This window comes from Mustelus asterias, chromosome 1 (genome assembly GCF_964213995.1).
Source record: "Mustelus asterias chromosome 1, sMusAst1.hap1.1, whole genome shotgun sequence".
Taxonomy (NCBI): Eukaryota; Metazoa; Chordata; class Chondrichthyes; order Carcharhiniformes; family Triakidae; genus Mustelus; species Mustelus asterias.
The window spans coordinates 54489107-54515432 of record NC_135801.1 but is presented as its reverse complement, the minus strand read 5'-3'; the positions used below and the strand labels follow the sequence as shown (position 1 = coordinate 54515432).

The 26326-nt window shown below is 45.2% G+C and overlaps 1 protein-coding gene across 3 annotated transcripts in view; it reads right to left on the bottom strand.

The window, feature by feature from the left end:
- The window catches only part of arhgap10 (Rho GTPase activating protein 10), a 199598-nt gene that overhangs the window by 23295 nt on the left and 149977 nt on the right, over positions 1–26326 (bottom strand). For all 3 annotated transcript variants that reach the window (XR_013497750.1, XM_078212380.1, XM_078212393.1), the window contains exon 19: positions 9390–9537. Coding sequence is in view for 2 of the 3 variants with exons in the window: in XM_078212380.1 (XP_078068506.1) it covers positions 9390–9537 (148 nt within the window). In the remaining variant the exon portion in view is untranslated. The remainder of the gene's footprint in view (positions 1–9389; positions 9538–26326) is intronic.

The following is a 26326-nucleotide window of genomic DNA, read 5'->3' as shown; positions in this document are numbered from 1 at the left end:
TCTGGGCCTTAGCTCACCTCAGAGTTGGATGGTTAGGGCTTCAAACCCATTCCAGGATTTGAACACACAACTTAGACTGGTACCTTAGCTTCGAAAGAGGGCTGCACTCAGATGAGATGTTAGAACAAAGTGTCATCTATCCGTACAGATAAATGTACAAGAAACCAGGATAATTTTAGAAGAGGAGGAAGTTCTCCTGGTACCCTAGCCAAGATTCATCCCTCAAACATCACCAACAAAGCACATTAACTGATCATTCATCACATTGTTGTCTGTGGGATCCTACCGCATGCAAACTGGATGCTGCTTTTGCACACTTCAACAAATGACTGCACTTCAAAAATAATTAACTGGCTGTGAAATGCTTTGGAGCATTCGGAATACAATGAAAGGTGCTATGAAGATGGGACATTTTTTACTTCATACATAGCAGTTAACTTAGGCTGTGATTCAATAGGAAATCCTGACTCAGCTGAAGCCTTCAACAAATTTTCAAGAAGGGGAATAGGGATAGCCCAGGAAATTACCGACCGGTGAGTCTAACCTCAGTGGTTGGTAAGCTGATGGAGAAGATCCTGAGGGACAGGATTTATGAGCATTTAGAAAGGTTTAGTATGCTCAAGAATACTAGGCATGGCTTTGTCAAAGGCAGGTCGTGCCTTACAAGCCTGGTGGAGTTCTTCAAAAATGCATTCTCAACACATTGACGAAGGGAAAGCGGTAGATGTGGTTTATATGGATTTTAGCAAGGCGTTCGATAAAGTCCCCCATGCGAGGCTTCTAGAAAAAGTGAGAGGGCATGGGATCCAAGGGGCTGCTGCCCTGTGGATCCTGAACTGGCTTGCCCAAAGGAGGCAGAGAGTGGGTATAGATGGGTCTTTTTCTAAATGGAGGTCGGTCACCAGTGGTGTGCCCCAGGGATCTGTTCTGGGACCCTTGCTGTTTGTCATTTCCATAAATGACCAGGATGAGGAAGTGGAGGGATGGGTTGGTAAGTTTGCCGACGACACGAAGGTTGGTGGGGCTGTGGATAATCTGGAGGGATGTCAGAAGTTACAGAGGGACATAGATAGGATGCAAGACTGGGCGGAGAAGTGGCAGATGGACTTCAACCCAGATAAATGCGTAGTGGTCCATTTTGGCAGGTCAAATGGGATGAAGGAGTACAATATAAAGGGAAAGACTCTTAGTACTGTAGAGGATCAGAAGGACCTTCGGGTCCGGGTCCATAGGACTCTAAAATCGGCCCCTCAGGTGGAGGAGGTGGTTAAGAAGGCGTATGGTGTGCTGGCCTTTATCAATCGAGGGATTGAGTATAGGAGTCCGGGGATAATGATGCAGCTATATAAGACCCTCGTCAGACCCCACTTGGAGTACGGTGCTCAGTTCTGGTCGCCTCATTACAGGAAGGATGTGGAAAAGATTGAAAGGGTACAGAGGAGATTTACAAGGATGTTGCCTGGATTGAGTGGCATGCCTTATGAGGATAGGCTGAGGGAGCTCGGTCTTTTCTCCTTGGAGAGACGTAGGATGAGAGGAGACCTAATAGAGGTATATAAGATGTTGAGAGGCATAGATCGGGTGGACTCTCAGAGGCTTTTTCCCAGGGTGGAAATGGCTGCTATGAGAGGACACAGGTTTAAGGTGCTGGGGGGTAGGTACAGGGGAAATGTTAGGGGGAAGTTTTTCACACAGAGGGTGGTGGGCGAGTGGAATCGGCTGCCGTCAGTGGTGGTGGAGGCAAACTCAATAGGGTCTTTTAAGAGACTCCTGGATGAGTACATGGGACTTAATAGGATGGAGGGTTATAGGTAGGCCTAAAAGGTAGGGATATCTTCGGCACAACATGTGAGGCCGAAGGGCCTGTTTTGTGCTGTAGTTTTTCTGTGTTTCTATGTTTCTAAATGGGGATATTGTTGCTTTCAATGAAAGTGCAGAAGTTTATTTGGTGTTAAGATTAGAAGGAAATAACAAATGTTAAATTACAAGGGAAAAGGAGGTAGAACAAAGAACAAAACAGCACAGGAACAGGCCCTTCGGCCCTCCAAGCCCGTGCCGCTCCCTGGTCCAAACTAGACCATTCTTTTGTATCCCTCCATTCCCACTCCATTCATGTGGCTATCTAGATAAGTCTTAAACGTTCCCAGTGTGTCCGCCTCCACCACCTTGCCTGGCAGCGCATTCCAGGCCCCCACCACCCTCTGTGTAAAATATGTCCTTCTGATATCTGTGTTAAACCTCCCCCTCTTCACCTTGAACCTATGACCCCTCGTGAACGTCACCACCGACCTGGGGAAAAGCTTCCCACCGTTCACCCTATCTATGCCTTTCATAATTTTATACACCTCTATTAAGTCTCCCCTCATCCTCCGTCTTTCCAGGGAGAAAAACCCCAGTTTACCCAATCTCTCCTCATAACTAAGCCCCTCCATACCAGGCAACATCCTGGTAAACCTCCTCTGTACTCTCTCCAAAGCCTCCACGTCCTTCTGGTAGTGTGGCGACCAGAACTGGACGCAGTATTCCAAATGCGGCCGAACCAACGTTCTATACATCTGCAACATCAGACCCCAACATTTATACTCTATGCCCCGTCCTATAAAGGCAAGCATGCCATATGCCTTCTTCACCACCTTCTCCACCTGTGACGTCACCTTCAAGGATCTGTGGACTTGCACACCCAGGTCCCTCTGCGTATCTACACCCTTTATGGTTCTGCCATTTATCGTATAGCTCCTCCCTACGTTATTTCTACCAAAATGCATCACTTCGCATTCATCAGGATTGAACTCCATCTGCCATTTCTTTGCCCAAATTTCCAGCCTATCTATATCCTTCTGTAGCTTCTGACAATGCTCCTCACTATCTGCAAGTCCTGCCAATTTTGTGTCGTCCGCAAACTTACTGATCACCCCAGTTACACCTTCTTCCAGATCGTTTATATAAATCACAAACAGCAGAGGTCCCAATACAGAGCCCTGCGGAACACCACTAGTCACAGGCCTCCAGCCGGAAAAAGACCCTTCCACTACCACCCTCTGTCTTCTGTGATCAAGCCAGTTCTCCACCCAACTAGCCACCTCCCCCTTTATCCCATGAGATCCAACCTTTTTCACCAGCCTACCATGAGGGACTTTGTCAAACGCTTTACTAAAGTCCATATAGACGACATCCACGGCCCTTCCCTCGTCAACCATTCTGGTCACTTCTTCAAAAAACTCCACCACGTTAGTGAGGCATGACCTCCCTCTCACAAAACCATGCTGACTATCGTTAATGAGTTTATTCCTTTCTTAATGCGCATCATCCTATCTCTAAGAATCTTCTCCAACAACTTCCCCACCACGGACGTCAAGCTCACCGGCCTATAATTACCCGGGTTATCCTTCCTACCCTTCTTAAATAACGGGACCACATTAGCTATCCTCCAATCCTCTGGGACCTCACCTGCGTCCAGTGACGAGACAAAGATTTGCGTCAGATGCCCAGCGATTTCATCTCTCGTCTCCCTGAGCAGCCTTGGATAGATTCCATCAGGCCCTGGGGATTTGTCAGTCTTTATATTCTCTAACAAACCTAACACTTCCTCCCTTGTAATGGAAATTTTCTCCAACGGTTCAACACTCCCCTCCGAGACACTCCCAGTCAACACATCCCTCTCCTTTGTGAATACCGACGCAAAGTATTCATTTAGGATCTCCCCTAATCTTTGGGCTCCAAGCATAATTCCCCACTTTTGTCCCTGAGAGGTCCGATTTTTTCCCTGACAACCCTTTTGTTCCTAACGTATGAATAAAATGCCTTGGGATTCTCCTTAATCCTGTCTGCCAAGGACATTTCGTGACCCCTTTTTGCCTTTCTAATTCCCTGTTTGAGTTCTTTCCTACTTTCTTTGTACTCCTCCAGAGCTCCCTCTGTTTTTAGCTGCCTGGACCTAACAAACGCCTCTTTTCTTTTTGACCAGTCCCTCAATTTCCCTGGTTATCCACGGTTCTCGAATCCTACCCTTCCTATCCTTCTTTTTTACAGGCACATGCCTGTCCTGTAGCCCTAACAACTGTTCCTTAAAAGACTCCCACATGCCAGATGTGGATTTACCCTCAAACAGCCTCTCCCAATTTCTGCTTAATCCCACTAAAGTTAGCCTTCCCCCAATCCAACACCTTACCCTTGGGACACCACTCATCCTTTTCCATCACTATCCTAAAGCTAACAGAATTGTGGTCACTATTTGCCACATGTTCCCCTACCGAAACTTTGATAACCTGACCGGGCTCATTCCCCAGTACTAGGTCCAGTATAGCCCCCTCTCTAGTCGGGCTATCTACATATTGTTCCAAAGAACCCTCCTGTACGCAGCTTACAAATTCCTCCCCATTGAGTCCCAGCTCTCAGTGATTTCCAGTCTATGCCAGGGAAATTGAAGTCTCCCACTACAACAACCCTATTTTTCCTGCACCTATCCAGTATCTCCTGACATATCCATTCTTCCACTTCCCTCGGGCTGTTGGGGGCCTGTAGTATACCCCCAACATAGTGACTGCGCCCTTCCTGTTTCTAAGCTCCACCCAGAGTGACTCGTTACACGACCCCTCTGAATTGTCCTCCCTCTGCACCGTTGTAATATGCTCTCCAACTAATACTGCTACTCCCCCACCTCTTTTGGCCCCTCCTCTGTCTCGCCTAAAACACTTGTACCCCGGAATATTCAGCTGCCAGTCCTGTCCCTCTTTCAACCAAGTCTCTGTCACCTCAACCACATCCAAATTCCTCGTGAGCATTAAGGCCCTAAGTTCGTCTGTCTTACCTGCTACGCTCCTTGCATTGAAGTATAAGCACTCCAGACCTCCAGGCCCAGTGAGATCATCCTCCCCCAGAGTGCTCTTCTTCTTTGCCAGCCTTGTCCCAGCCCCAAGCTCGTCCTCAGCCTCTACACTTGTAGACCTAATATTTTGATCTCCACCTCCCTGCCATACTAGTTTAAACCCCCCGAACTGCACTGGCAAAACTCCCAGCCAGGATATTCATGCCCTTCCAACTTAGTTGTGACCCGTCCTTCTTGTACAGGTGCCATCCTCTCCTGAAAACTTCCCATTGATCTCGGAAAATGAAGCCCTCCCTCCTGGACCAGTCCTTTAGCCAAGCATTCAATTGTACTAACTCCCTATTCTTAGCCTCACTGGCACGAGGCATTGGGAGCAGCCCAGAGATGGCCACCCTGGAGGCCCTACTTTTTAGTCTATTTCCCAACTCCCTGAATTGCTCTCATAGGATCCCTCTGCTCTTCCTATCTACGTCATTTGCACCAATGTGTACAATGACATCCGTTTCTTTATCTTCCCCTTTTAAGATGCCTCCTATCTGCTCGGTGACATCCATTACCCCAGCACCAGGTAGGCAGACTACCATCTTGGAGTCCCGTTCGCACCCACAGAATCACCTGTCCGTGCCTCTAACCGACGCATCCCCCAACACTATTGCTCTCCTAACCCCTCTCTTTCCTTTCCGGGCCATTGGCCTTTAGCTGTTTTGACCTTCATTTCAGGGTCACTGGTTGTGGAAATCTTGTAAAGATGGTCACCGGAAGTGACAAGACAGTAGTGGGGCTGAGTGGTACATTTTGTAATTCTATCACCACTGGAGACAGGATGAAAGTTTTCTCTTTATGCCATTTATAAAAGTTCTATTCAAAATGGGGTTTGGGCAATGTCAATTGAGTTTCTGGAAGATGTTGGTGTACAGCAAAGGGCTGATTACAAGATCAGAATCTTACGCAATGGCCATTGCCAGAATTATCTGCCCTGCACAGATAATTCCAGCCATGAAGCCACTGTAGGGGATTCCCTTTGGCAGGAGCGGGATATCCCGCTGTGTGCACTACCATCAGTCAGAATGGAGAGAAATGCTCACAGGTGCCATGTGAAGGTAATGGGATGTCCTCACCACTCTCCATGAATCTAGCAGCAATGTGTGTCCCCCAAGCATGCCTGCCTCGTTTACCGTTGCCTCTTGGCTGACATCCTCTCCCTCGAGGATATTCTTGGCCTCATCCCCATCGACATTGTCCTCATCGGAGGAAACATGTTGCTCCTCCATCTCCTCCTCTGGCAGTTCCTCCCCCCATTGCAAGGCACAGCAGGTGACCACGATGCGTGACACCCTCTGTGGATTGTATCGCAGGGTTCCATCAGACTGATCCAAGCACCGGAACCTCACCCTCAGCATCCAATGGTCTGCTCCATCAGTGTACAAGTTGCAGCATGAGCCTCACTGTACCTTGTCTCAGCTGCACTCTGGCCTCCACAAAGGGAGCCCTTATCCCTGAGGAGCCAACCCTAAAGCCTCTGTGGATCCTCAAACATGTTGGGGATCCGAGAACTGCTCAGAATTAAGAGTCGTGCACACTTCCTGGGAATCCAGCACACATCTGAAGGAAGTGTTTGGTGTGGTCGCAGACCAGGTGAACATTCAGCTAGTGGAGGCTCTTGCAATTCACATAGTTCACTACTTGATGTCACGAAGATCTGAGTGCCACGTGAGTGCAGTGGATGACACCCTGCGCCTGTGGAAAGCCACAGATTTGCTCAAAGCCCATCGCTCTTGCATCCTGGCTTGCCTGATCCCAGTTGAAATGGACGAAGTTGTGCGCCCTCACAAAGCCCCTGCACCCTCACCTCCATGATGCACTTGTGTGTGAAGGCTTGTGAAATTCCACAGGGGTCACCTGTGGCGCCCTGGAAGGAGCCACTGGTGTAAACATTGAGCATCGCTGTAACTTTTCGCGACACTGGCAGTGGATTCCCTCCAAGTCCCCATGACGCCAAATCCTGCAGCAGGTGGCAGATGGAACCAACCAGTTCCCTGGACATGCATAGTCTTGGGTGATCGTGGTTCTTGGACATCTGTAGGTATGTTAGGTGCTGTCTGTGGACCCTGGGTCTATCAAGGCACCACCAAGCGATGGTTCTCTGGGGTTTATCCTGTGTATGTGGAGCAGGCCCTGCCACCTCTTCCTCTTTACAGTTCTGCTCCTGCCTTTGGTGAGCCAGACATCTCCATTGGTGTCTTCTTCTTCACTCCTACCAATGAGTGAGAAGGATGACAGCGAGATCAACAGGCTCCACTTGACGGTTAACTTCTATCTTTTAAGGATCACTCTGTCTCATCTCAGGTCAGGAATTGTCCCAAGCTTCACTCAAGGCCTTGCCCTCAAACTGATCTATGCAGACACTTGTCAAGATTAGGAGCACTCTCCTCAGGCAGTGTGCCATTGTCAACTCTCAAAGAGAATAATGTTTTTTCTGGTTGGCCAATGGTGCAGGCACACCATGGCAGTTAGTGAATCAAGGGGAAGCTTTGAGCAGCATTCAGTGGCACTCACACACATAAGTAGCACTTGCGTGGGCGTAACTGCTTGACTAGGTAGACTCCAGGCATATCGATCGAGTTACAGCTGAATGGTCTCAGCTGCAACGGGGTAAAGATCACTGACATGTCTTCCCATTCGCCTTAGCCCCTTGTCAACATCCCACCTCTCAAAGTTCCCCCTTCCCCCAGATTTGAGTAGAACCATCAATCCACGAAGAATGCCCACCCACCCACCCACCACACTGCCCCAGGCTTCCCTTCCAAGAAGCCCGTGACCAGGTAGCAGAGTGCAGCCTCAGGAATGGTGCTTTTCACATTGGACAATTTCCCCCAAGTTAGCCCCCTGATTTCCCCCAGCAAGGTGTACGATTCAGTATACGGCTCTGACAATAAGATGCAAATATTTTCGGAAGATGTTTCCGGCGTTGAACTGTGGGAAATGCAGCCTGCCACCGATATGTGGGGGGGGGAGGCGCGCTGGCAGGGGGGGGGGGGGGAATGCAGCCTGCCACCGATATGTGGGGGGGGAGGCGCGCTGGCGGCGGGGGGGGGGGGGGGGGGGGGGGGGGGAGTGGCGCGGCGCGGGGTGATGATCATGGCAGGATTTCATGCTGATGAAAAAGGTGACTTTGATCTTCTGGTGATATTTTCCGGCCCAGTTATTCAACCCACCCAACACTAATGGGAATATAAAACTCCAGCCATTGCACCAAAAACATTTTTAACCAAAATGCAAATTAACTTTTAAATTAAACACTGTGATATAACCCTCTTGAATTTCCAAGATGGTTCAAAATACTAATCTTTTTAATAACATTATTTTAAAAGGCCAAAGAGTGATCTTTTCATAGAAACCTACAGCACTGAGGGGGACAATTTGGCTTATTCCCTGCTATTTCCCCATTTTCTTGAAATTTTCTCCCCTTCAAGTACTGTATTCTCTTTGGAAAGGTTCTGTTGCATCTACTCTTTCAGGCAATGCTTTCCAAATCGTAGTAACCTGCTGCATTAAACAAATATCCCTCATCTCACCCGATTCTTGATGGGCAAGTTCTATAGGAAGATCAAAGTAAAGCTCTTAAAATATTATTTTGAATGTCAAGCTTGCAGAATGCAATGATGATACACAATACCGTCAGCATTTACAATTTGCTGAATTTGTTTTACTTAAAAGGCTTTGTCCCTTTTAACACTCATAATGTCAATAAATGAGATTAAAATAGTCGCCTAGGTTTATTTTTTCTAGACAACTGTTCCAACTACTGCAAGCCCATAATTTACAAATGAATCACAGCCAGATTTAAATCTCTAGACCCAGATGATGACAGGTTTTATTAAGTGCAGTTGGATGTGTGAAAACCTCTGAGTTTTTCAAATTGCAACCTGCAACCTTAAAGCAACTGATTGGATTGAAACTGGGTACCTACACCAAAAATATGTTGCTCCAAAGCCTTAGGAGGATTTCTTTCTAAAGGAAACATTGCACATTAATGGGTCAGTGGGTTAGCACCCCATTCATTTAACTTGGTGACCAGGATCCAAGAGCGAGGCTGAATTTAATTCAGACTAATGTGATGAAACTGCTTTCTTTTTGCAGGCTCTACAGATCTTAAGTTAAGGTAATCTTATTTCACTTTCTCATAAATGCAAGACCACAACACAGAACAGAATCCAACTGAACTGAGCAATAAACTGGAAAGTTCTTTCAGCGTTGCCGGTTCCTCAGAGAAGGAAAGAAAGACAACGGCCCAGTTCGATTTGGTCACTGCGTGGACTACCTGTCTCACCTCTATCACCCAGAGTGCCATGGTTAAAAACGGAGAACTGGTTTCAAGTAAGCTTTTGGACCAGAAGAGGTCCAGCGTTTGTTAAGGCCAGGAGTGGATAAAAAAATAAGTTTCAACATCTTTTTTTATTCCCATCAACCAAAAAGAATGATAATTGATCTGTTGATACCAAATTGAAATGTCAAAATAAAAACATGGAAAATTTTAAGTATTGAAAATGAAATTTGTTCCTACCTTTATTTAGGTCCATAGAAACATTGTACACAGCTATGGGCCTTGAAAGGCGTGGGCCGTGCAATGTCCGCCTGGTCGGTATATTAGAGGATGGCATTGATGAAGTGTCTGACTGACCCACGCTGGCATCTGGGACTGTCCTGAATATCTGTAATTAACAAAGAGTAGACTTGGTTCAAAGGCCCACAACAAAATGACCATGAAACCATTTTTATCAACACTTGTTCTGAATGATGAAGTATAACTGAGCAGAAGTAATCTGATTCACATTTTAAATATATATTCTTTCATGGATAATGGGCATCGCTGACAAGGCCAGCATTTGTTGCCCATCCCTAATTGTCCTTGAAAGGAGTGGCTTGCTCAGCCATTGCAGTGGGCAGTTAAGAGTCAACCACGTTGCTGGGGGTTTGAAGTCACATGTAGGCTAGAGCAGGTAAGGATGGCAGATCTCCTTCCCTAAAGGATATTGGTGAATGAGCTGGGTCTTTACAACAAATCAATGATAGGTTTTATGGTCATCATTACGATACTAGCTATTCAATTCCAGATTTTATGAATTGAATGTAAATTCCACCAGCTGCCATGGGGAGATTTGAACCCATGGATCCAGAACATCACACTAGGCATCTGGATTACTAGCTCAGTGACATTACCACTGTGCCACCGTCTCCCCCAGAATGCATCAAATCTTAGATAGCATAAAAATATTCAGGAGGCCTGGAAATAAGTCACGTTTCATATTCTTTATATTAATCTGAGAGATGTCTTGAAACAAATCATGCAAGTTTCCATTTTTATGGGGATGGATTTTTATCAGGGTGGCAATGGCCCCACCTGCGTGTTGCAAAGCCTGGGGCAACCCCACAACTGCATTGGAGGAGCATTGGCTGGATTTCAGGCCTATCCTGCAGTAAATGAGCTGCTACTGGGGGGGGTCCCTTTAAGGGTTGGGAGCCCACCTCCAATAGCCATATTGAAAGCAAAGTACTGGGAAGTTGGAATCCTGAAATAAAAATAAAATTCTGGAAATCTGACCATTTGAAGCATTGGCAGTTCTTCAGTCTCAGCAGTGCCATCAGGAGTGGTGGTCACTGCAGGGACTGCACTCAGCCAGGAGACACAGTGATGAACGGAAGCCTCGCAGTAAGTGGCACAATTGGCCTTTGGGCAGAAAAGCCACCCTCCACCTTCCCTGCCTGCTGACAAAATACCTTGGTGGTGTAAAGGCAATGGGTCTCAGCCCTCCATCCCAAATTTTCAGCCTCCCCCACCCCCTTCCCATTTCTGCAGGCCTATACAATTCAGCCAATAATGTGCAGCACTATTAGGGGGAGGCAATGGCCTAGTGGTATTATCACTAGACTATTAATCCAGAAAATCAGCTAATGTTCTGGGGACCTGGGTTCAAATCTCACCATGGCAGGTGCTGGAATTTGATTTTGATAAAAAATATCTAGAATTAAGCATCTACTGATGACAAGGAAACCATTGTTGATTGTCAGAAAGACCCATCTGGTTCACTAATGTCCTTTAGGGCAGGAAATCTGCCGCCCTTACATGGTCTGGCCTACAGGTGACTCCAGAGCCACAGCAATGTGGTTAACTCTCAACTGCCCTCAACCAATAAATGCTGGCCAACCAGCGATGCCCAAGTCCCACCACGGAATAAAAAAAAGTTGCCCAAGTGAATTTGTGTGAAATGTCCTCGAAGAGCGAAAATGGATTGGATTGGATAAATCTTCAAATGGTGCCTTATTATTAAACAGTCCTCCTGCTTGTATATCTGAATGATGCTCGATCTCAAGTTTTATCAGCTTGCAATTACATTGCTACACACATTCAATTCTGTTATTTAAGCCATCACATCATTAAGGACATGTTGATTTCACTGATTCACATTAATAAAGTTAAAGTAACAAATCAACTCAAGTATTATGATTTAGTGAATTTATCTTCATGAAAATTAAAATAAAATCTGCTTTTAAAAAATGTGATGGATAGATTGCCTTTACACTGATCAGTTGGTTTCGTTCTTGTGGTCTCAATTCTCTGCACAAAACAATGTTACTAATGCACAGACAATACGAGGTTTATGAGACTAATGATCATAATGCTGCTGAGCTGATTATATGCACCTTCCACTAACTAGAAGTACACAGTGTACGTGTTTGGATTTCTGAGATTCTTCTTAACACATCCCCCTGAAGAGCTAGAGTGGATAATAAAAGGGAATTAATGTCATTTAGAATTGATAAGAGTCTTATACAATGTAAGACACCGTTTAAACACAAAGAAACTTCATTGAAGCTTGTTACAATGAAGATTCACTTCCTGATATCATTCAATCAGATATGTATTGCAGATCAATTTGTCTGGGAGATTGTTCAACTGAAAATGCTAAAACCAGCATGCACCTAAAGAAGTTAAAGGGTGCTTGCTTGCAATGCTTTTATTAAAGCGTCTAACAAGGATATAAAAATACTGCCATCATTACCTTAGCAGGTATATCAAGCAGCAAGTAGTCCACGGGCAAAAATATGACAGTTTCCTGGAGCAAAACCTTGTGGAACCAACTAGTAATATAAAGCTATTTTAGAGTTAATATTTTCTAATGAGGCAAGAATGATCAGTAATCTCATTGTAAAAAATTCACGGGGGGGGGGAAGTGATCATAACACAATTGAATTCCATGGCCTGAAAGTTACCGTTGCGGTGTGCCCAAAGTTAGCGCGTGCGGAAGTGAATGTGAAACCTGCTCCTGCCCAAGATCACTAAGTTAAAGTGATATTACACTGAGTGGCCAATTAAGACCCAGCCAGCGTGTAATGTGTCTGCCAGATGGGTCACACTGAGGGGGGTGGGAACATGTTGTGCACCAGGTAGAATGAGGACCTGGTGTGGGGGGCTTTACAAACAGAGGAGGCAGCTTCCTGAAGGCTGTCAGGAATTGTGGGGGAAGCTGAGGGAGTTTAATTCAAACAATTGCAGACTGTTTTGTGAATAGTAATGGCATCAGCACCAAGACATCATGGAAAGCAACTTGTGTTAACTAAGTGACCCCCTGGTTCACCGATGAGTGTCTGGGTGTCTTGGTTCAGAAGGTCAGTGCCAGATGGTACATTCTAATGCCCAGGGACAGCAAGAGAAGGTCACCCCACCTGACCAAACAGGCCTGGTCAATGGGCACAATGGGGTTTGCTGCAAAAGATTCAGTGATCTTCTGCAGGCCACAAGTCCATGTGCTGCACATATTTTCAACTAAGCAAAACCTGGGGGCAGCCTCTCTCTTGTTCATTCCCCAAGGCATTGCCTTGATGAATCTGAATCAATCTGCCTGGTTTGATTTTAAGCAAAAGTTAACTGCTCCCTGATGCTTTCTCCATGAGAACACGTCTACCATTTAGAGTCCACTTGTCAATTAGCACTCTCTTCTCATGCAGTATAAATTGTTGTTCCTTTTGAGATTTAGTATTCTTGCAAATTATCCCTGATGAGCTCAAGACAAAAAGATTTGAGAGCATTGGCTTTTTTCAACAATACTATAGTAATGATTTCAATAAAGCAACCAAAAGTAGTGTATCCAAGATTGGTGACAATACAAAGCTCAGTGGGAATGCAAGCTGTCAGGAGGACACAGAATCTGCAAAGAGATATAGACAGGTTAACTGAGCAGGCAACCAGGCAGCAGATGGAATTTTTTAAAAAATTCATTCGTGGGACATGGGCGTCGCTGGCTGGCCAGCATTTATTGCCCATCCCTAGTTGCCCTTGAGAAGATGCTGATGAGCTGCCTTCTTGAATCGCTGCAGTCATGTTCTGTGGGTTGACCCACAATGCCGTTAGGGAGGGAATTCCAGAATTTTGACCCAGCGACTGTGAAGGAACGGCGATATATTTCCAAGTCAAGATGGTGAGTGGCTTGAAGGGGAGCTTGTAGGTGGTGGTGTTCCTATGTATCTGCTGCCGTTGTCCTTCTAGATGGAAGTGGTCATAGAAGGTGCTGTCTAAGGAACTTTGGTGAATTGTTGCAATGCATCTTGTAGATAGTACACACTGCTGCTACTGAGCGTCAGTGGTGGAGGGAATAGATGATTGTAGATGTTGTGCCAATCAAGCAGGCTGCTTTGTCCTGGATGGTGTCAAGCTTCTTGAGTGTTGTTGGAACTGCACCCATCCAGGCAGGTGGGGAATATTCCATCACACTCCTGACTTGTGCCTTGGAGATGGTGGATAGGCTTTGAGGAGTCAGGTGGTGAGTTACTCGCCACAGTAATTCCTAGCCTCTGACCTGCTCTTGTAGCCAGTGTGTTAATGTGGTGAGTCCAGTTGAGTTTCTGGTCAATGGTAACCCCAAGGACGTTGACAGTGGGGGATTCAGTGATGGTAACACCATTGAATGTCAAGGGGTAGAATATAATGTGGGGAAGTGTTATGTTATTCAAAACCAAAATACTGCCGATGTTAAGAATCTGAAATAAAAACAGAAAATGCTGAAAATACTCAGAACTGTTGAAAGGTTATTAGCCTGAAACGTTAACTCTGTTTCTCTCTTCACAATTGCTACCCGACTTTTCATACGAGGCTATCACTTGGGTAGTAAAAATAGAAAAGCAAGTATGTAACTTCTAAAAGTTGATGTTTCAGCATATTCTTACAAGGAACACAGAAGGTTAGCACGCAGATGAAGCAAGTATTTAGAAAAGTAAATGGCATGTTTGCCTTTATTGCAGGAGGGTTGGAGTACAAGTATAACAAAGTCTTGCTATAATTGTATAGGGCCTTTATTCAGACTATACTTGGAATGTTATGCAAAGTTTTGGTTTTCTTATCTAAGGAAGGATATACTTGCATTGAATGTGGTACATCACAAGGTCACTGGATTGCTTCCTCGATTGAGGGGGTTATCCTATGATGAGAGGCTGAGTTGGGCCCATACCCTCTGGAGTTTATAAGGCTAAATGGTGATCTAATTGAAACTGAGAAGATTCCAATGGGGATAGGCAGGGTAGACACTGGGAATTGTTTCTACTGGCTGGGGAATCTAGAAACAGGGACATAGTCTCAGGATAAGGTGTCGATCATTTAGGACTGAGATAAATAGAGACTTCTTCAGAACCTTTGGAATTCTCTACCCCAGACCAATATGGGTGCTGAGAATATTCAAGACTGAGACAAGCAAATTTTGGGTTTCTCAGCAAAACAACAGATATGGGGAGTGAACGGGAAAGTGCAGTTAAGGCAGATCAGCCATGATCATACTGAATGGTGGAGCAGGCTCAAGGAGCTGTATGCTTTATTCCTGCTCCTAATATGTTTAAGCCAAATCATCTCATTGCAGTGCTGCATTTTATGAGAGGGAGGCACCTGCTGGCAAAATGGTGAAAATGCATCAACCAGTTTGGAACAGCTTGATGCATCACATACTGGTCATTCAGCTCTGACCATTAAGGGTCCAACACCAAGCAGCACCTTTGCTCTTTTATTGTCAGTCATCACTGTACCTGTTTCTTATTCAACATACAAATAAGAGTGACTGCAGGAATTGCAAATATGTTACAAACGTGTGTGCGCAAGAATCTGTAATATCAATGCAAGTCTGTTTTGTTCATATCTGAAATTCCTTTAACTTAAACATGCTCAGCAAGAAAACATCACTGTAACCTAACAAAGTAGTTTTGTTTTCCAAAGCAGGTACAGTTCCTGATGGGGCAAACGTTGTGAAAAATAGCCAGTTATGAATACTCGCTACAAAATGTTCAGTATAAAGCAATAACTGAAACTAGGATAAATTTCCAGAGGTATAACCTTCCTCGCTCTTGGTAAGAACTTCAACTTGCTCCTTTATCATCTCCAATTGTGGGAGAAATATCCAAGATTTCAAACAGTTGTTTGGTGAGGAAAATCTTTGGAAAGGGCCCCAGTACCACACAAACCTGCCTGACCTGGCTATGGAGAATTTTTAGCAGGAATATCGACAATGCTTCTCGGCCTTTTGGCTAAGATCAAGCCCGAGAGGGGGTGCAATGCCTCATCTTCTCAGCTTGGATCTGGTTTGTCCCTATTATGGAGACCTTGAATTGGAGTCAACTGGATTTTGAATTTGGTTTTTAGAGGAAGCAAGAAATGGATTGGAGTTTGCCGGGTGCGCTCTGAGCACTGGTTCTGCAACTTTAAGGATGGAGCAAAAATTTTTTTAAATACCTACAACCAGAATCAAGCCTAGACAGTAGATAAACATAGAAAATAGGAGTAGGCCCCATTAGGCCCCTTGAGCCTGCTCTGCCTTAGAATATTATGGCTGATTCTCCATTCTCCCACTCTCTTTCCCCACAACCATTGATAGATACCTTTAATGGCTAGAAATCTATCTATTTCTTTCTTGAACACATTAAAGTGTGGGAGGCATGGTAGCTTCGGTTGGCACTGCTGCCTCACAGTGCCAGGGATCCAGGTTCGATTCCCAGCTTGGGTCACTGTCTGTATGGAATTTGCACATTCTCCCCGTGTCTGTGAAGGTTTCCTCCGGGTGCTCCGGTTTCCTCCCACAGTCTGAAAGACGTGCTGGTTAGGTGCATTGACCCGAACAGGTGCCGGAGTGTGGCGACTAGGGGAGTTTCACAGTAACTTAATTTCAGTGTTAATGTAAGCCTTACTTGTGACCAATAAATAAACTTTACATTCAGTGACTTGGCCTCCATAGCCCTGTGGTAGAGAATTCCACAGGTTCACCATCCCTGTAGTGAAGAAGTGTCTTCTTATCTCAGTCCTAAATGGCCAACCTCATATCCCGAGATTGTGACCCCTTGGTCTAAACCCCATAGCCAGGGTAACATCATCCCTGCATCCAGGCTCTCCAGCCCTGTCAGAATTTTATACATTATATAAAGTTTCTTTTGTTAAATCTCAAAGTTTAGTTGAATGAAGTAGACACTTTGACTCATGATTTGATTGGATTTATTTTCACATGTACTGGGATACAGTGTAAAGGATTTTTCTTATTAGCTATACAGGCAAAATATACCGTTCATGAAGTACATAGGGAGAAAAGGAAACGGATAGGGTGCAGAATATAGTGTTGTAGTTACAGGTGAGTGAGGAGAAAGATCAGTTTATAATATGTAATAGGTCCATGCAAAAGTCTGATGGCATCAGGGAAGAAGCTGTTCTTGAGTCAGTTGGTACGTGTTCTCAGACTTTTGTATCTTTTTCCTGACAGAAGATGGAAGAGAGAATGTCCGGGGTGCGTGGGGTCCTTAATTATGCTGGCTGCTTTTCGGAGGCAGCGGGAGATGTAGACAGAGTCAATGGATGAGAGGCTGGTTTGCATGATGGATTGGGCTTCGTTCACGACCCTTTGTAGTTTCTTGCAGTCTTGGTCAGAGCCGGAGCCATACCAAACTGTGATACATCTATAGAAGTTGGTGAGAATCGTAGTGGACATGCCAAATTTCCTTAGCCTTCTGAGAAAGTTTTGGTTTCACCCAACTCTACCATTTTCCCATTAGAATCTAACTGTTTCTTAAATGCATCCAATGCTCTGACCTGAGCTACAATAATTAGGGAAAGCAAAATATTATAGTTATTGGAAATCTGAAATATAAACAAAAAATGTTGGAAATACTCAGCAGGTCAGTCAGCAACTGAGCTAACAGGCTGGATTTGCCAACTTGTGTGATATTGGTGTCATTTCTCAGACATGCACTTGCATATGATGGTGGCAGAATTTCTGAAGGCATTACAAAATGGTTACAGCCACAGAATGAGGCCATTCAACCCATTGTGTAAGTGTTGGCTCTCTGGAAGAGTAAATCACTTATTCTCACTACATAATGCAACCAATGGGGGGGAGCCGACCATATCAGTTGGCAAGTGCTGGCAGCATGCCTGCGGTCACCAATTTTCAAGGGCAGTCACCTGGCTGCACAAGGAGAAGGCAATAAATGGCAGCTGTGGCCAAGACAGAGTCCATGAATTTCTCAACAACCCACAAAGATGTCAGTAACATTGAGTCAACCAATCTCACTGAAACACTGCCTCTCTCTCACGAAGGATTCCAGTCTTCACCTGCAAAGATCTTGCCTTGGAATTCTCTCCAAAAGTCACTCCAGTTTGGATGGCATCACTGACAATCCACCTTGCAGGGCTTCAATCTCATCTCAAAGAACAAAGAATACAGTTTTTTTTTAGCACAGGAACAGGCCCTTCGGCCCTCCAAGCCCGCGCCGCTCCTTGGTCCAAACTAGACCATTCTTTTGTATCCCTCCATTCATATGGCTATCTAGATAAGTCTTAAACGTTCCCAGTGTGTCCGCCTCCACCACCTTGCCCGGCAGCGCATTCCAGGCCCCCACCACCCTCTGTGTAAAATACGTCCTTCTGATATCCATGTTAAACCTCCCCCCCCTCACTTTGAACCTATGACCCCTCATGAACGTCACCACCGATCTGGGAAAAAGCTTCCCACCATTCACCCTATCTATGCCTTTCATAATTTTATACACCTTTATTAGGTCACCCCTCATCCTCCGTCTTTCCAGTGAGAACAACCCCAGTTTACCCAATCTCTCCTCATAACTAAGCCCTTCCATACCAGGCAACATCCTGGTAAACCTCCTCTGCACTCTCTCTAAAGCCTCCACGTCCTTCCGGTAGTGTGGCGACCAGAACTGGGTGCAGTATTCCAAATGCGGCCGAACCAACGTTCTATACAACTGCAACATCAGACCCCAACTTTTATACTCTATGCCCCGTCCTATAAAGGCAAGCATCCCATATGCCTTATTCACTACCTTCTCCACCTGTGACGTCACCTTCAAGGATCTGTGGACTTGCACACCGAGGTCCCTCTGCGTATCTACACCCTTTATGGTTCTGCCATTTATCGTATAGCTCCCCCCTACGTTAGTTCTACCAAAATGCATCACTTCGCATTTATCTGGATTGAACTCCATCTGCCATTTCTTTGCCCAAATTTCCAGCCTATCTATATCCTTCTGTAGCCTCTGACAATGTTCCTCACTATCAGCAAGTCCAGCCATTTTCGTGTCATCCGCAAACTTATTGATCACCCCAGTTACACCTTCTTCCAGATCGTTTATATAAATCACGAACCGCAGAGGTCCCAATACAGAGCCCTGCGGAACACCACTCGTCACAGGCATCCAGCCGGAAAAAGACCCTTCCACTCCCTTCCCATCTCCTGAGACTCTTCCCCCCTGGATTCTCAAACATGTACTCGAGCACCAGTTCACAAACACAACTTCAGATCTTCAGCCATGTCAAGCAGAACAGTGCTGCTCCAAACGGGGACCTTTACTCCAACAGCCCGCAGCATGGAATCACCAGCCTTTGACTGCCTTCCTGAATCATTATGGTTTCTCCTGAGCCCTCTTCAATTAAATCTGCTGTCTGCAGCCCTTTTTTCTCGGTTTCTCTCTTTTTAACCCAACTGAAACCTCTTCTTGTACCCTCCCTGGAGTCTTCTATTGGGACAAGTCCCTGTCCCCTGTCGGGGGCTCTTCCTCAAGATGGCACTCTGTTCCCAGTGACCTGGCTGGTGTTTTCCCACCCTTTCTCTTCTTGGGCGCTGGGCCCCAAGAATGGAAAAATGTCAATCTGCACATGGTTTCAGATAAAGCTCGGCACAACATCGTAGGCCGAAGGGCCTGTTCTGTGCTGTACTGTTCTATGTTCTATGTGCAAAAGTTCCAAGACCCATCAGGAATTGAATTTTCCGATCTCCACTTTCAACATCAAGTTTGACTTTCATAACAACAGAGACTCAGGGAGGACCAACGTGTGCATCAAGACAGAGGGCAGTGCCATGCTAGAGTACCACGGCTAATCATCAGCATGGAATGAAGGGCCAAACATCGATGAACTGATGCAGCAGTCCACCCAGAGAAGCCCACTGAAAGTGGTGCAGTCTTACAAGTATTGCAGATGCAAGAAATTTGAGTCTGTGCATTGTTGCCAAGGAGAGGTCATAAAGTCAGGAAGTGAAGATGGATGGTGGTGTGCCCTTCCTTGCACTGATAACACAGTGACCCAGAACGCCCGACTGCACAGACCCATTTACCAACACAGGAACTGCAAGCAAAGCAACAAATCCTCCATCCACACACTGACCAAAGAACCTCATTAGACGCACCTATATCCTGAACACCGCAGACTACTCTCACTGTCTCCCAGGCCCGAAAAGAAGCAGTCCCTCCAGGAAGCATGGAAAACGTACAGGTCTGAAGGTGAGAGCGAAACAATGCAGTCCCAAAGCTCCCCTCCCCAGCTTACTTGAACAAATGTCCATTCTCTGGAAAACAAGCTAGACCAACTTAAAGCCAGACTCACTTTTCAAAGAGAACTGAGGGACTGCTGTGTCCTTTGTTTCATGGAGACATGGCTCACTCCTGCTTCACTAGACTGTGCCCTACAACCAGAATGCTTCTCAATCCACTGAATGGACCACACAGTGGCCTCAGGCAAGGCTAGGAGTGGTGGGGTCTGCTTCCTAATCAACACCTCGTGGTGCCTAGGTGTAACAACAAAGGTGAGTTTCTGCTCCCCAGACCTTGAATACTTGACGCTAAAATACTGCGCCTGCTACCTTCCGGGGAAGTTCAACTCTGTTATCCTGACAGCAGTTTATATCCCACCCCAAGCAGACGTGAAGACTGCGCTGGACGAAACATACACCACGACAGGAGGTGTATATTTGAGGTTGAGATGAAACATCCCAAGACCTTGTTCATCGTAGCCGGGGACTTCAATCAGGCCAAGCTCAAGAGCGTCCAACCAAGATACCACAAAACATCTCCTGTTCCATCACAGACCCAAACATCCTTGATCACTGCTACACAAATATCAAACATGCCTACCACTCTATCATCTGCCCATATTTTGGCAAATCAGACCACAAGGTTGTGCTCCTGCTCCCAGCTTACAAGCAAAAACTGAAACGGGAGAATCCATTAAAGAAAGTAGTGCAATGTTGGTCTGAGGAATCAGATGATCTCCTATGGAACTGAACAAAGAACAAAGAACAATCCAGCACAGGAACAGGCCCTTCGGCCCTCCAAGCCCGTGCTGCTCCCTGGTCCAAACTAGACCATTCTTTTGTATCCCTCCATTCATATGGCTATCTAGATAAGTCTTAAACGTTCCCAGTGTGTCCGCCTCCACCAGCTTGCCTGGCAGTGCATTCCAGGCCCCCACCACCCTCTGTGTAAAATATGTCCTTCTGATATCTGTGTTAAACCTCCCCCCCTTCACCTTGAACTTATGACCCCTCGTGAACGTCACCACCGACCTGGGGAAAAGCTTCCCACCGTTCACCCTATCTATGCCTTTCATAATTTTATACACCTCTATTAAGTCTCCCCTCATCCTCCGTCTTTCCAGGGAGAACAACCCCAGTTTACCCAATCTCTCCTCATAACTAAGCCCCTCCATACCAGGCAACATCCTGGTAAACCTCCTCTGTACTCTCTCCAAAGCCTCCACGTCCTTCTGGTAGTGTGGCGACCAGAACTGGATGCAGTATTCCAACTGCTTCAAATCAGTAGACTCGTCAATATTTGAAAACTCTGCAACCAGCCTGGACGAGTACACTACTGGCTTCATTAGTCAGTATGTAGAAGACTGTGTGCCAAAGAAGCAAATCCACGTGTTTCCAACCAGAAACCATGGACGAACAAGGATATCCATTGTTTGCTGAGGTCCAGATCTGAGGCGTTCAAGTCAGGCGAGCCGGGTCTATACAAGAAAGCCAGATACGATCTACAGAGATTCATCAAAAATGCCAAAAGACAGTACCAGACCAAGCTAGAGTCTCAGACTAGCCACATGGACTCCCGCCGACTATGGCAAGGTCTGAAATTTATGACATAGGATACAAGATGAAGGCATGTAGGATCCCCAGCTCCAATGCACCCCTCCCCGATGAGCTCAACGCATTCTGTGCCCATTCTGAGCAAGAGGTCAGCGAGAGGACGCCCTCCATCCCGGAAGCTTCGGACAGACCTGTATCCGAGGTCACCATTGCAGACATCAGAGCAGCCTTCTCAAAAGTCAACTCACGGAAAGCGACTGGCCCAGATGGGGTACCCGGACGAACACTCAGGTCCTGGCGGAGGTATTCGCAGACATCTTCAACTTCTCTTCACACAAATCTGAAGTTCCTATCTGCTTCAAGAAGACGACCATTATCCCAGTACCAAAAAGCCAGGCAACATGCCTTAATGACCATCATCCAGTGGCTCTGACACCCATCATTATGAGGTGCTTCGAAAAGTTAGCCGTGGCACGAATTAACTCTGGCCTCCTAGATTAGTTGGATCCACTACAGTTCACCTACTGCTGCATCAGGTCCACAGCAGACGCAATCTCCCTGGCTCTACACTCAACCCTAGAACACCTGGATAACAAAGACACCCATGTCAGAGACTCCTATTTATTGACTACAGCTCAGCCTTCAACACCATTATTCCTACGAAACTCATCTTCACACTCCATGGCCTGGGGCTCGGCTCCTCGCTCTTTGACTGGATCCTGAACTTCCTAACCCACAGACCGCAATCAGCAAGGATAGGCAACAACATCTCCTTAACACCAGTGCCCCACAAGGCTGTATCCTCAGCCCCTTACTATACTCCTTATACACCTATGATTATGTGGCCTAATTCACCTCCAACTCTATTTTCAAGTTTGCTGATGACACCACCATAGTGGGTCGGATCTCAAACAATGACGCGACGGAGTATAGGAATGAGATAGAGAATCTGGTGAACTGGCGCGATGACAATAATCTCTCCCTTAATGTTAATAAAATGAAGATGATAGTCAGACTTCAGGAAACGTAGTGGAGGACATGCCCCTGTCTAAATCAATGGGGACGAAGTAGAAATGGTCGAGAGCTTCAAGTTCTTAGGTGTCCAGATCATCAACAACCTGTCCTGGTCCCTCCATGCGGGTGCTATAGTTAAGAAAGCCCACCAATGCCTCTACTTTCTCAGGAGACTAAGGAAATTTGGCATGTCCATTACGACTCTCACCAACTTTTACAGATGCACCATAGAAAGCATTCTTTCTGGTTGTATCACAGCTTGGTATGGCTCCTGCTCAGTCCAAGACAGCAATAAACTACAAAGGGTCATGAGCGAAGCCCAGACCATCACTCAAACCAGCCTCCCATCCATTGACTCTATCTACATTTCCCGCTTCCTCAGAAAAGCAGCCAGCATAATTAAGGACCCCACACACCCCAGACATACTCTCTTCCACCTTCTTTTGTTGGGAAAAAGATGCACAAGTCGGAGGACACGTACCAATCGACTCAAAGACAGCTTCTTCCCTGCTGCCATCAGACTTTTGAATGGACTTACCTCGCATTAAGTTGATCTCTCTCTACACCCTAGCTATGACTGTAACACCACATTCTGCACTCTCTCGTTTCCTTCTCTATGTATGGTACGCTTTGTCTGTATAGCATGCAACAAACAAAACTTTTCACTGTATACCAATGGACGTGACAATAATAAATCAAATCAAAACAGTTTGCATTGCAAATTTTGAAATTGTGTTCTGTACATTTAGGTCTAGGCCATTAATATATATTAGGAAGAGCAGGGATTCTAACACTGACCACTGGGGAATTCCGTGATAAAATTTCCTTCAGTCTAAAAAACATCCGTTAACACTACGCTGTTTCCTGCCCAGCAGCCAATTTCCTATCCATGTTGTTACTGTCCCTTTTATTCCATAAGCTCTAACATTGCTCACAAGTCTGTTACACAACACTTATTAATTTCTAGAAGCTTCCCACCATGATGTTAAAACTGGCTGACCTGTAGTTGCTGGATTTATCTTTACACCCTTTTATGAACATTAGCAATTCTCTAGTCCTCTGAAACCACCTGAGTCTAAGGAAGACCGAAAAATTATAGCTATTTCACTGCAGTTTCCATTCTCATATCCCTCAGTATCCTTAGATGCATTGCATCTGGTCTTCCTGCTCATCAACTTAAAAGTGCTGACAGCCTAGTCAACCTTCTCATCAATCTTAAACCTTTTGGCATCTGAATCACCTCTTCACCACAAGCTGTTCTTATCCTAAGCTTACTTTTACAATACCATCTATTATTTTACATAACTCTCTCCTGCATATCACATTTTGAGACTAAAAAATCTTATCAAGTAATTTCCCTCTCTTTGGAGTACCAGGATATAACCCTTGTGTCAGCATGACCAGACAATGGGTGCGTCCCAGTCTGGCACATGACAGCTTCCCCACGAGTTTGAGCACTGAACTCAGATGATTCAGTAAAATAGTTTGGGATGTTACTTGCTTGGTTTGTTGTCCCTTTACATTGTTAGATATGTTGAAGAATGAGTCCAAAAACAGAGTTCACTTTCAACATCTCCCCTCTTCCCCACCCTTGACCAGTTTATGTCCAGCTCAGGAACACATGTGCCTTATGGTTTTATTTCCAATACATGCAGCATCTTTACAATTATCTATGTGGAATTTGGTATCAATCAGCCTAATTGAAACCCCTTTTTATTGGTTACCTCTTTGGAGGCTACATTCTTTCCCCGACTTTGATTTGGTGCCACCTGTGAAACTAACTACCTGGCATTAAGCCTATGGTTAAACCTGATAGAAACACATATTGAGTATGTCTGTTGCTGGTAACAAACCAGTGTCTAATTTATAAGTGATAGAATTCTACTTTCAAAACTCTGATTTTTATTTGAAACTGCAGTATTGTTCAGATTTCAAAGTTTTCTGCATTTTCTGTGACAGCCATAAATCATTGGCCCAGAACTTCCGATCTCCAGGTGGCCGTGCCCCGGAGGTAACTCCCAGGATGCGCTGGGGTGCCCCTCAGAAATCCCTGTGCATGAACTACCCCTCATTGCCTGGGAAATTTGGACTTCCAATAGGTAATTCCACAGTGTCTGGAACTTTCTAAAATTCTGAACTGAAGTCGAAGACTTTGGATGAATCTGACTCATTTACCAGAATAGTTACCCAGGAAAAGTTACAAGGGTTAGAACCAATTCTAACTCCTGGGTGACTATACTACTGACCATCCCCACAAAAACTCCCCATTGGAATATCCCCCCACAACAAGCCCCAGGTTGCCCATCCACTTCTCCTGATCACTGGAGATCACTATTGTTCAGGAGCAAACAACAGACTGCACCAAACCTTTTGAAAATCGTTTGTTCAACTTTTAGAAAGCTGAACAAGATTGTAATTGTACTTAAATCAGAAATCCTCGGCCAGTATTTGCTGTGCTTCATTCATGACCCACCTTTGAAGTGGGGTTAGTTCAACTTGACTGACCCTGAATCTATTATAAAATTTGCATTGCACGTCACGGACAAAGGGGATGAATCTTCTGATGAGTGGCAAACTCCACCACCATGAAACTACCCCCTCAACCCATCCTGTTCCATCACCCACCTGTCGCCCTACTCCCTCGCCCACTTACCTTAGGTGCTTCCCTCTCTCCACGGGTTCTCAAAGTGGCTTTGGGGCCTTTACACCTACTGGAATACGACAGCTAGTGCTGTAGAAAGAGGCTCTGCTTGGTTTCCCCCTGACAATCCTGCCCAATGAGACAGAGCAGCCATGCTCCACATTTCTGAGGCGGCCCAGTTTGAAAGTCCAGGTGAGAAATGTGGAGTTCTGGTGCAAGGTAAATAAATAGGACCGCAGACAATGGCAATTCGATGGTGTTTGTCACTCATCAGAAGATTCATCCCCTTTGTCCGTGACGTGCAATGCAAATTTTATAATAGATTCAGGGTCAGTCAAGTTGAACTAACCCCACTTCAAAGGTGGGTCATGAATGAAGCACAGCAACTACTGGCTGAGGAAAGTAGCATTTCTGATTTAAATACAATTACAATCTTGTTCAGCTTTCTAAAAATTGAACAAAAGATTTTCAAAAAGTTTGGTGTAGTCTGTTGTTTGCTCCTGAACAATAGTGATCTCCAGTGTCAGGAGAAGTGATTAATGGTAAAAGAACAAACTTCCCTGAGTATACATGAACAAGAGCAATGCTGTTGTTGTTAGAGAACTGGATGTAGTTCAGAACAAGGATTTACATAAAACAGACTAACTGATGTGTCTTTTAACTTGCCATTCTGAAAACCAGAGAATCAACAGACAAATGGCCTAAATTAGATATAATTACTGTGCTTTACAGCAGCTTAAGCATTCAAATAAACATTATTTTTTCTGTTTATTCTATAATCTTAATGCATTGTCGTGCTTTACACGCTTCTCAATTAGAGGGTTAATTGGAAACTTGCACCATAGAATTGGCTCATTTTTACTCCACGCTATTACCATTTCCAGGAAATTAAGGCTCTGGCCATTATTTACTTATGCCACTCCAAATTTTCCTGAAATCCTCTACACTGTTCCACTGTGATCCTTGCTAAACAGTGACAATTCCATTATCATAGCTCTGCCACAACTATAAACTCAATGGCAATGTCTAATTAACACCACTTTGATCAGCTCTCCCAATTAAACTAAACCAGAATAGCACTGGATGGTCTGTCTGCAGAGCAATTTATTGCACCAAGATTAATTCCTATTCAAGAAAGATGTATTTTCACAGCACCTTGGTGACCTATTTCTCTAATGCAAAAATAATTATCTTTTGGACATACCTGCTGCCCAGAAAATTTCCTATCACATGAAGTTGCATTTTGAAATCTTTCTAATGTTTATATAGATTCATTAACCGTTTGCCTCCATTGTTAATCTTAGTATAGTGCATCGATCCAAGTACTTGTTTCTCTCAATACATTCAGTTCCACATCAATGGGGCAATGCATCAGTAAATATATTGAGTATGAGCCCAACCTAAGTCAATGACAATATCTGACTTGTATGGGGAATTTGAACAAATAAGAAC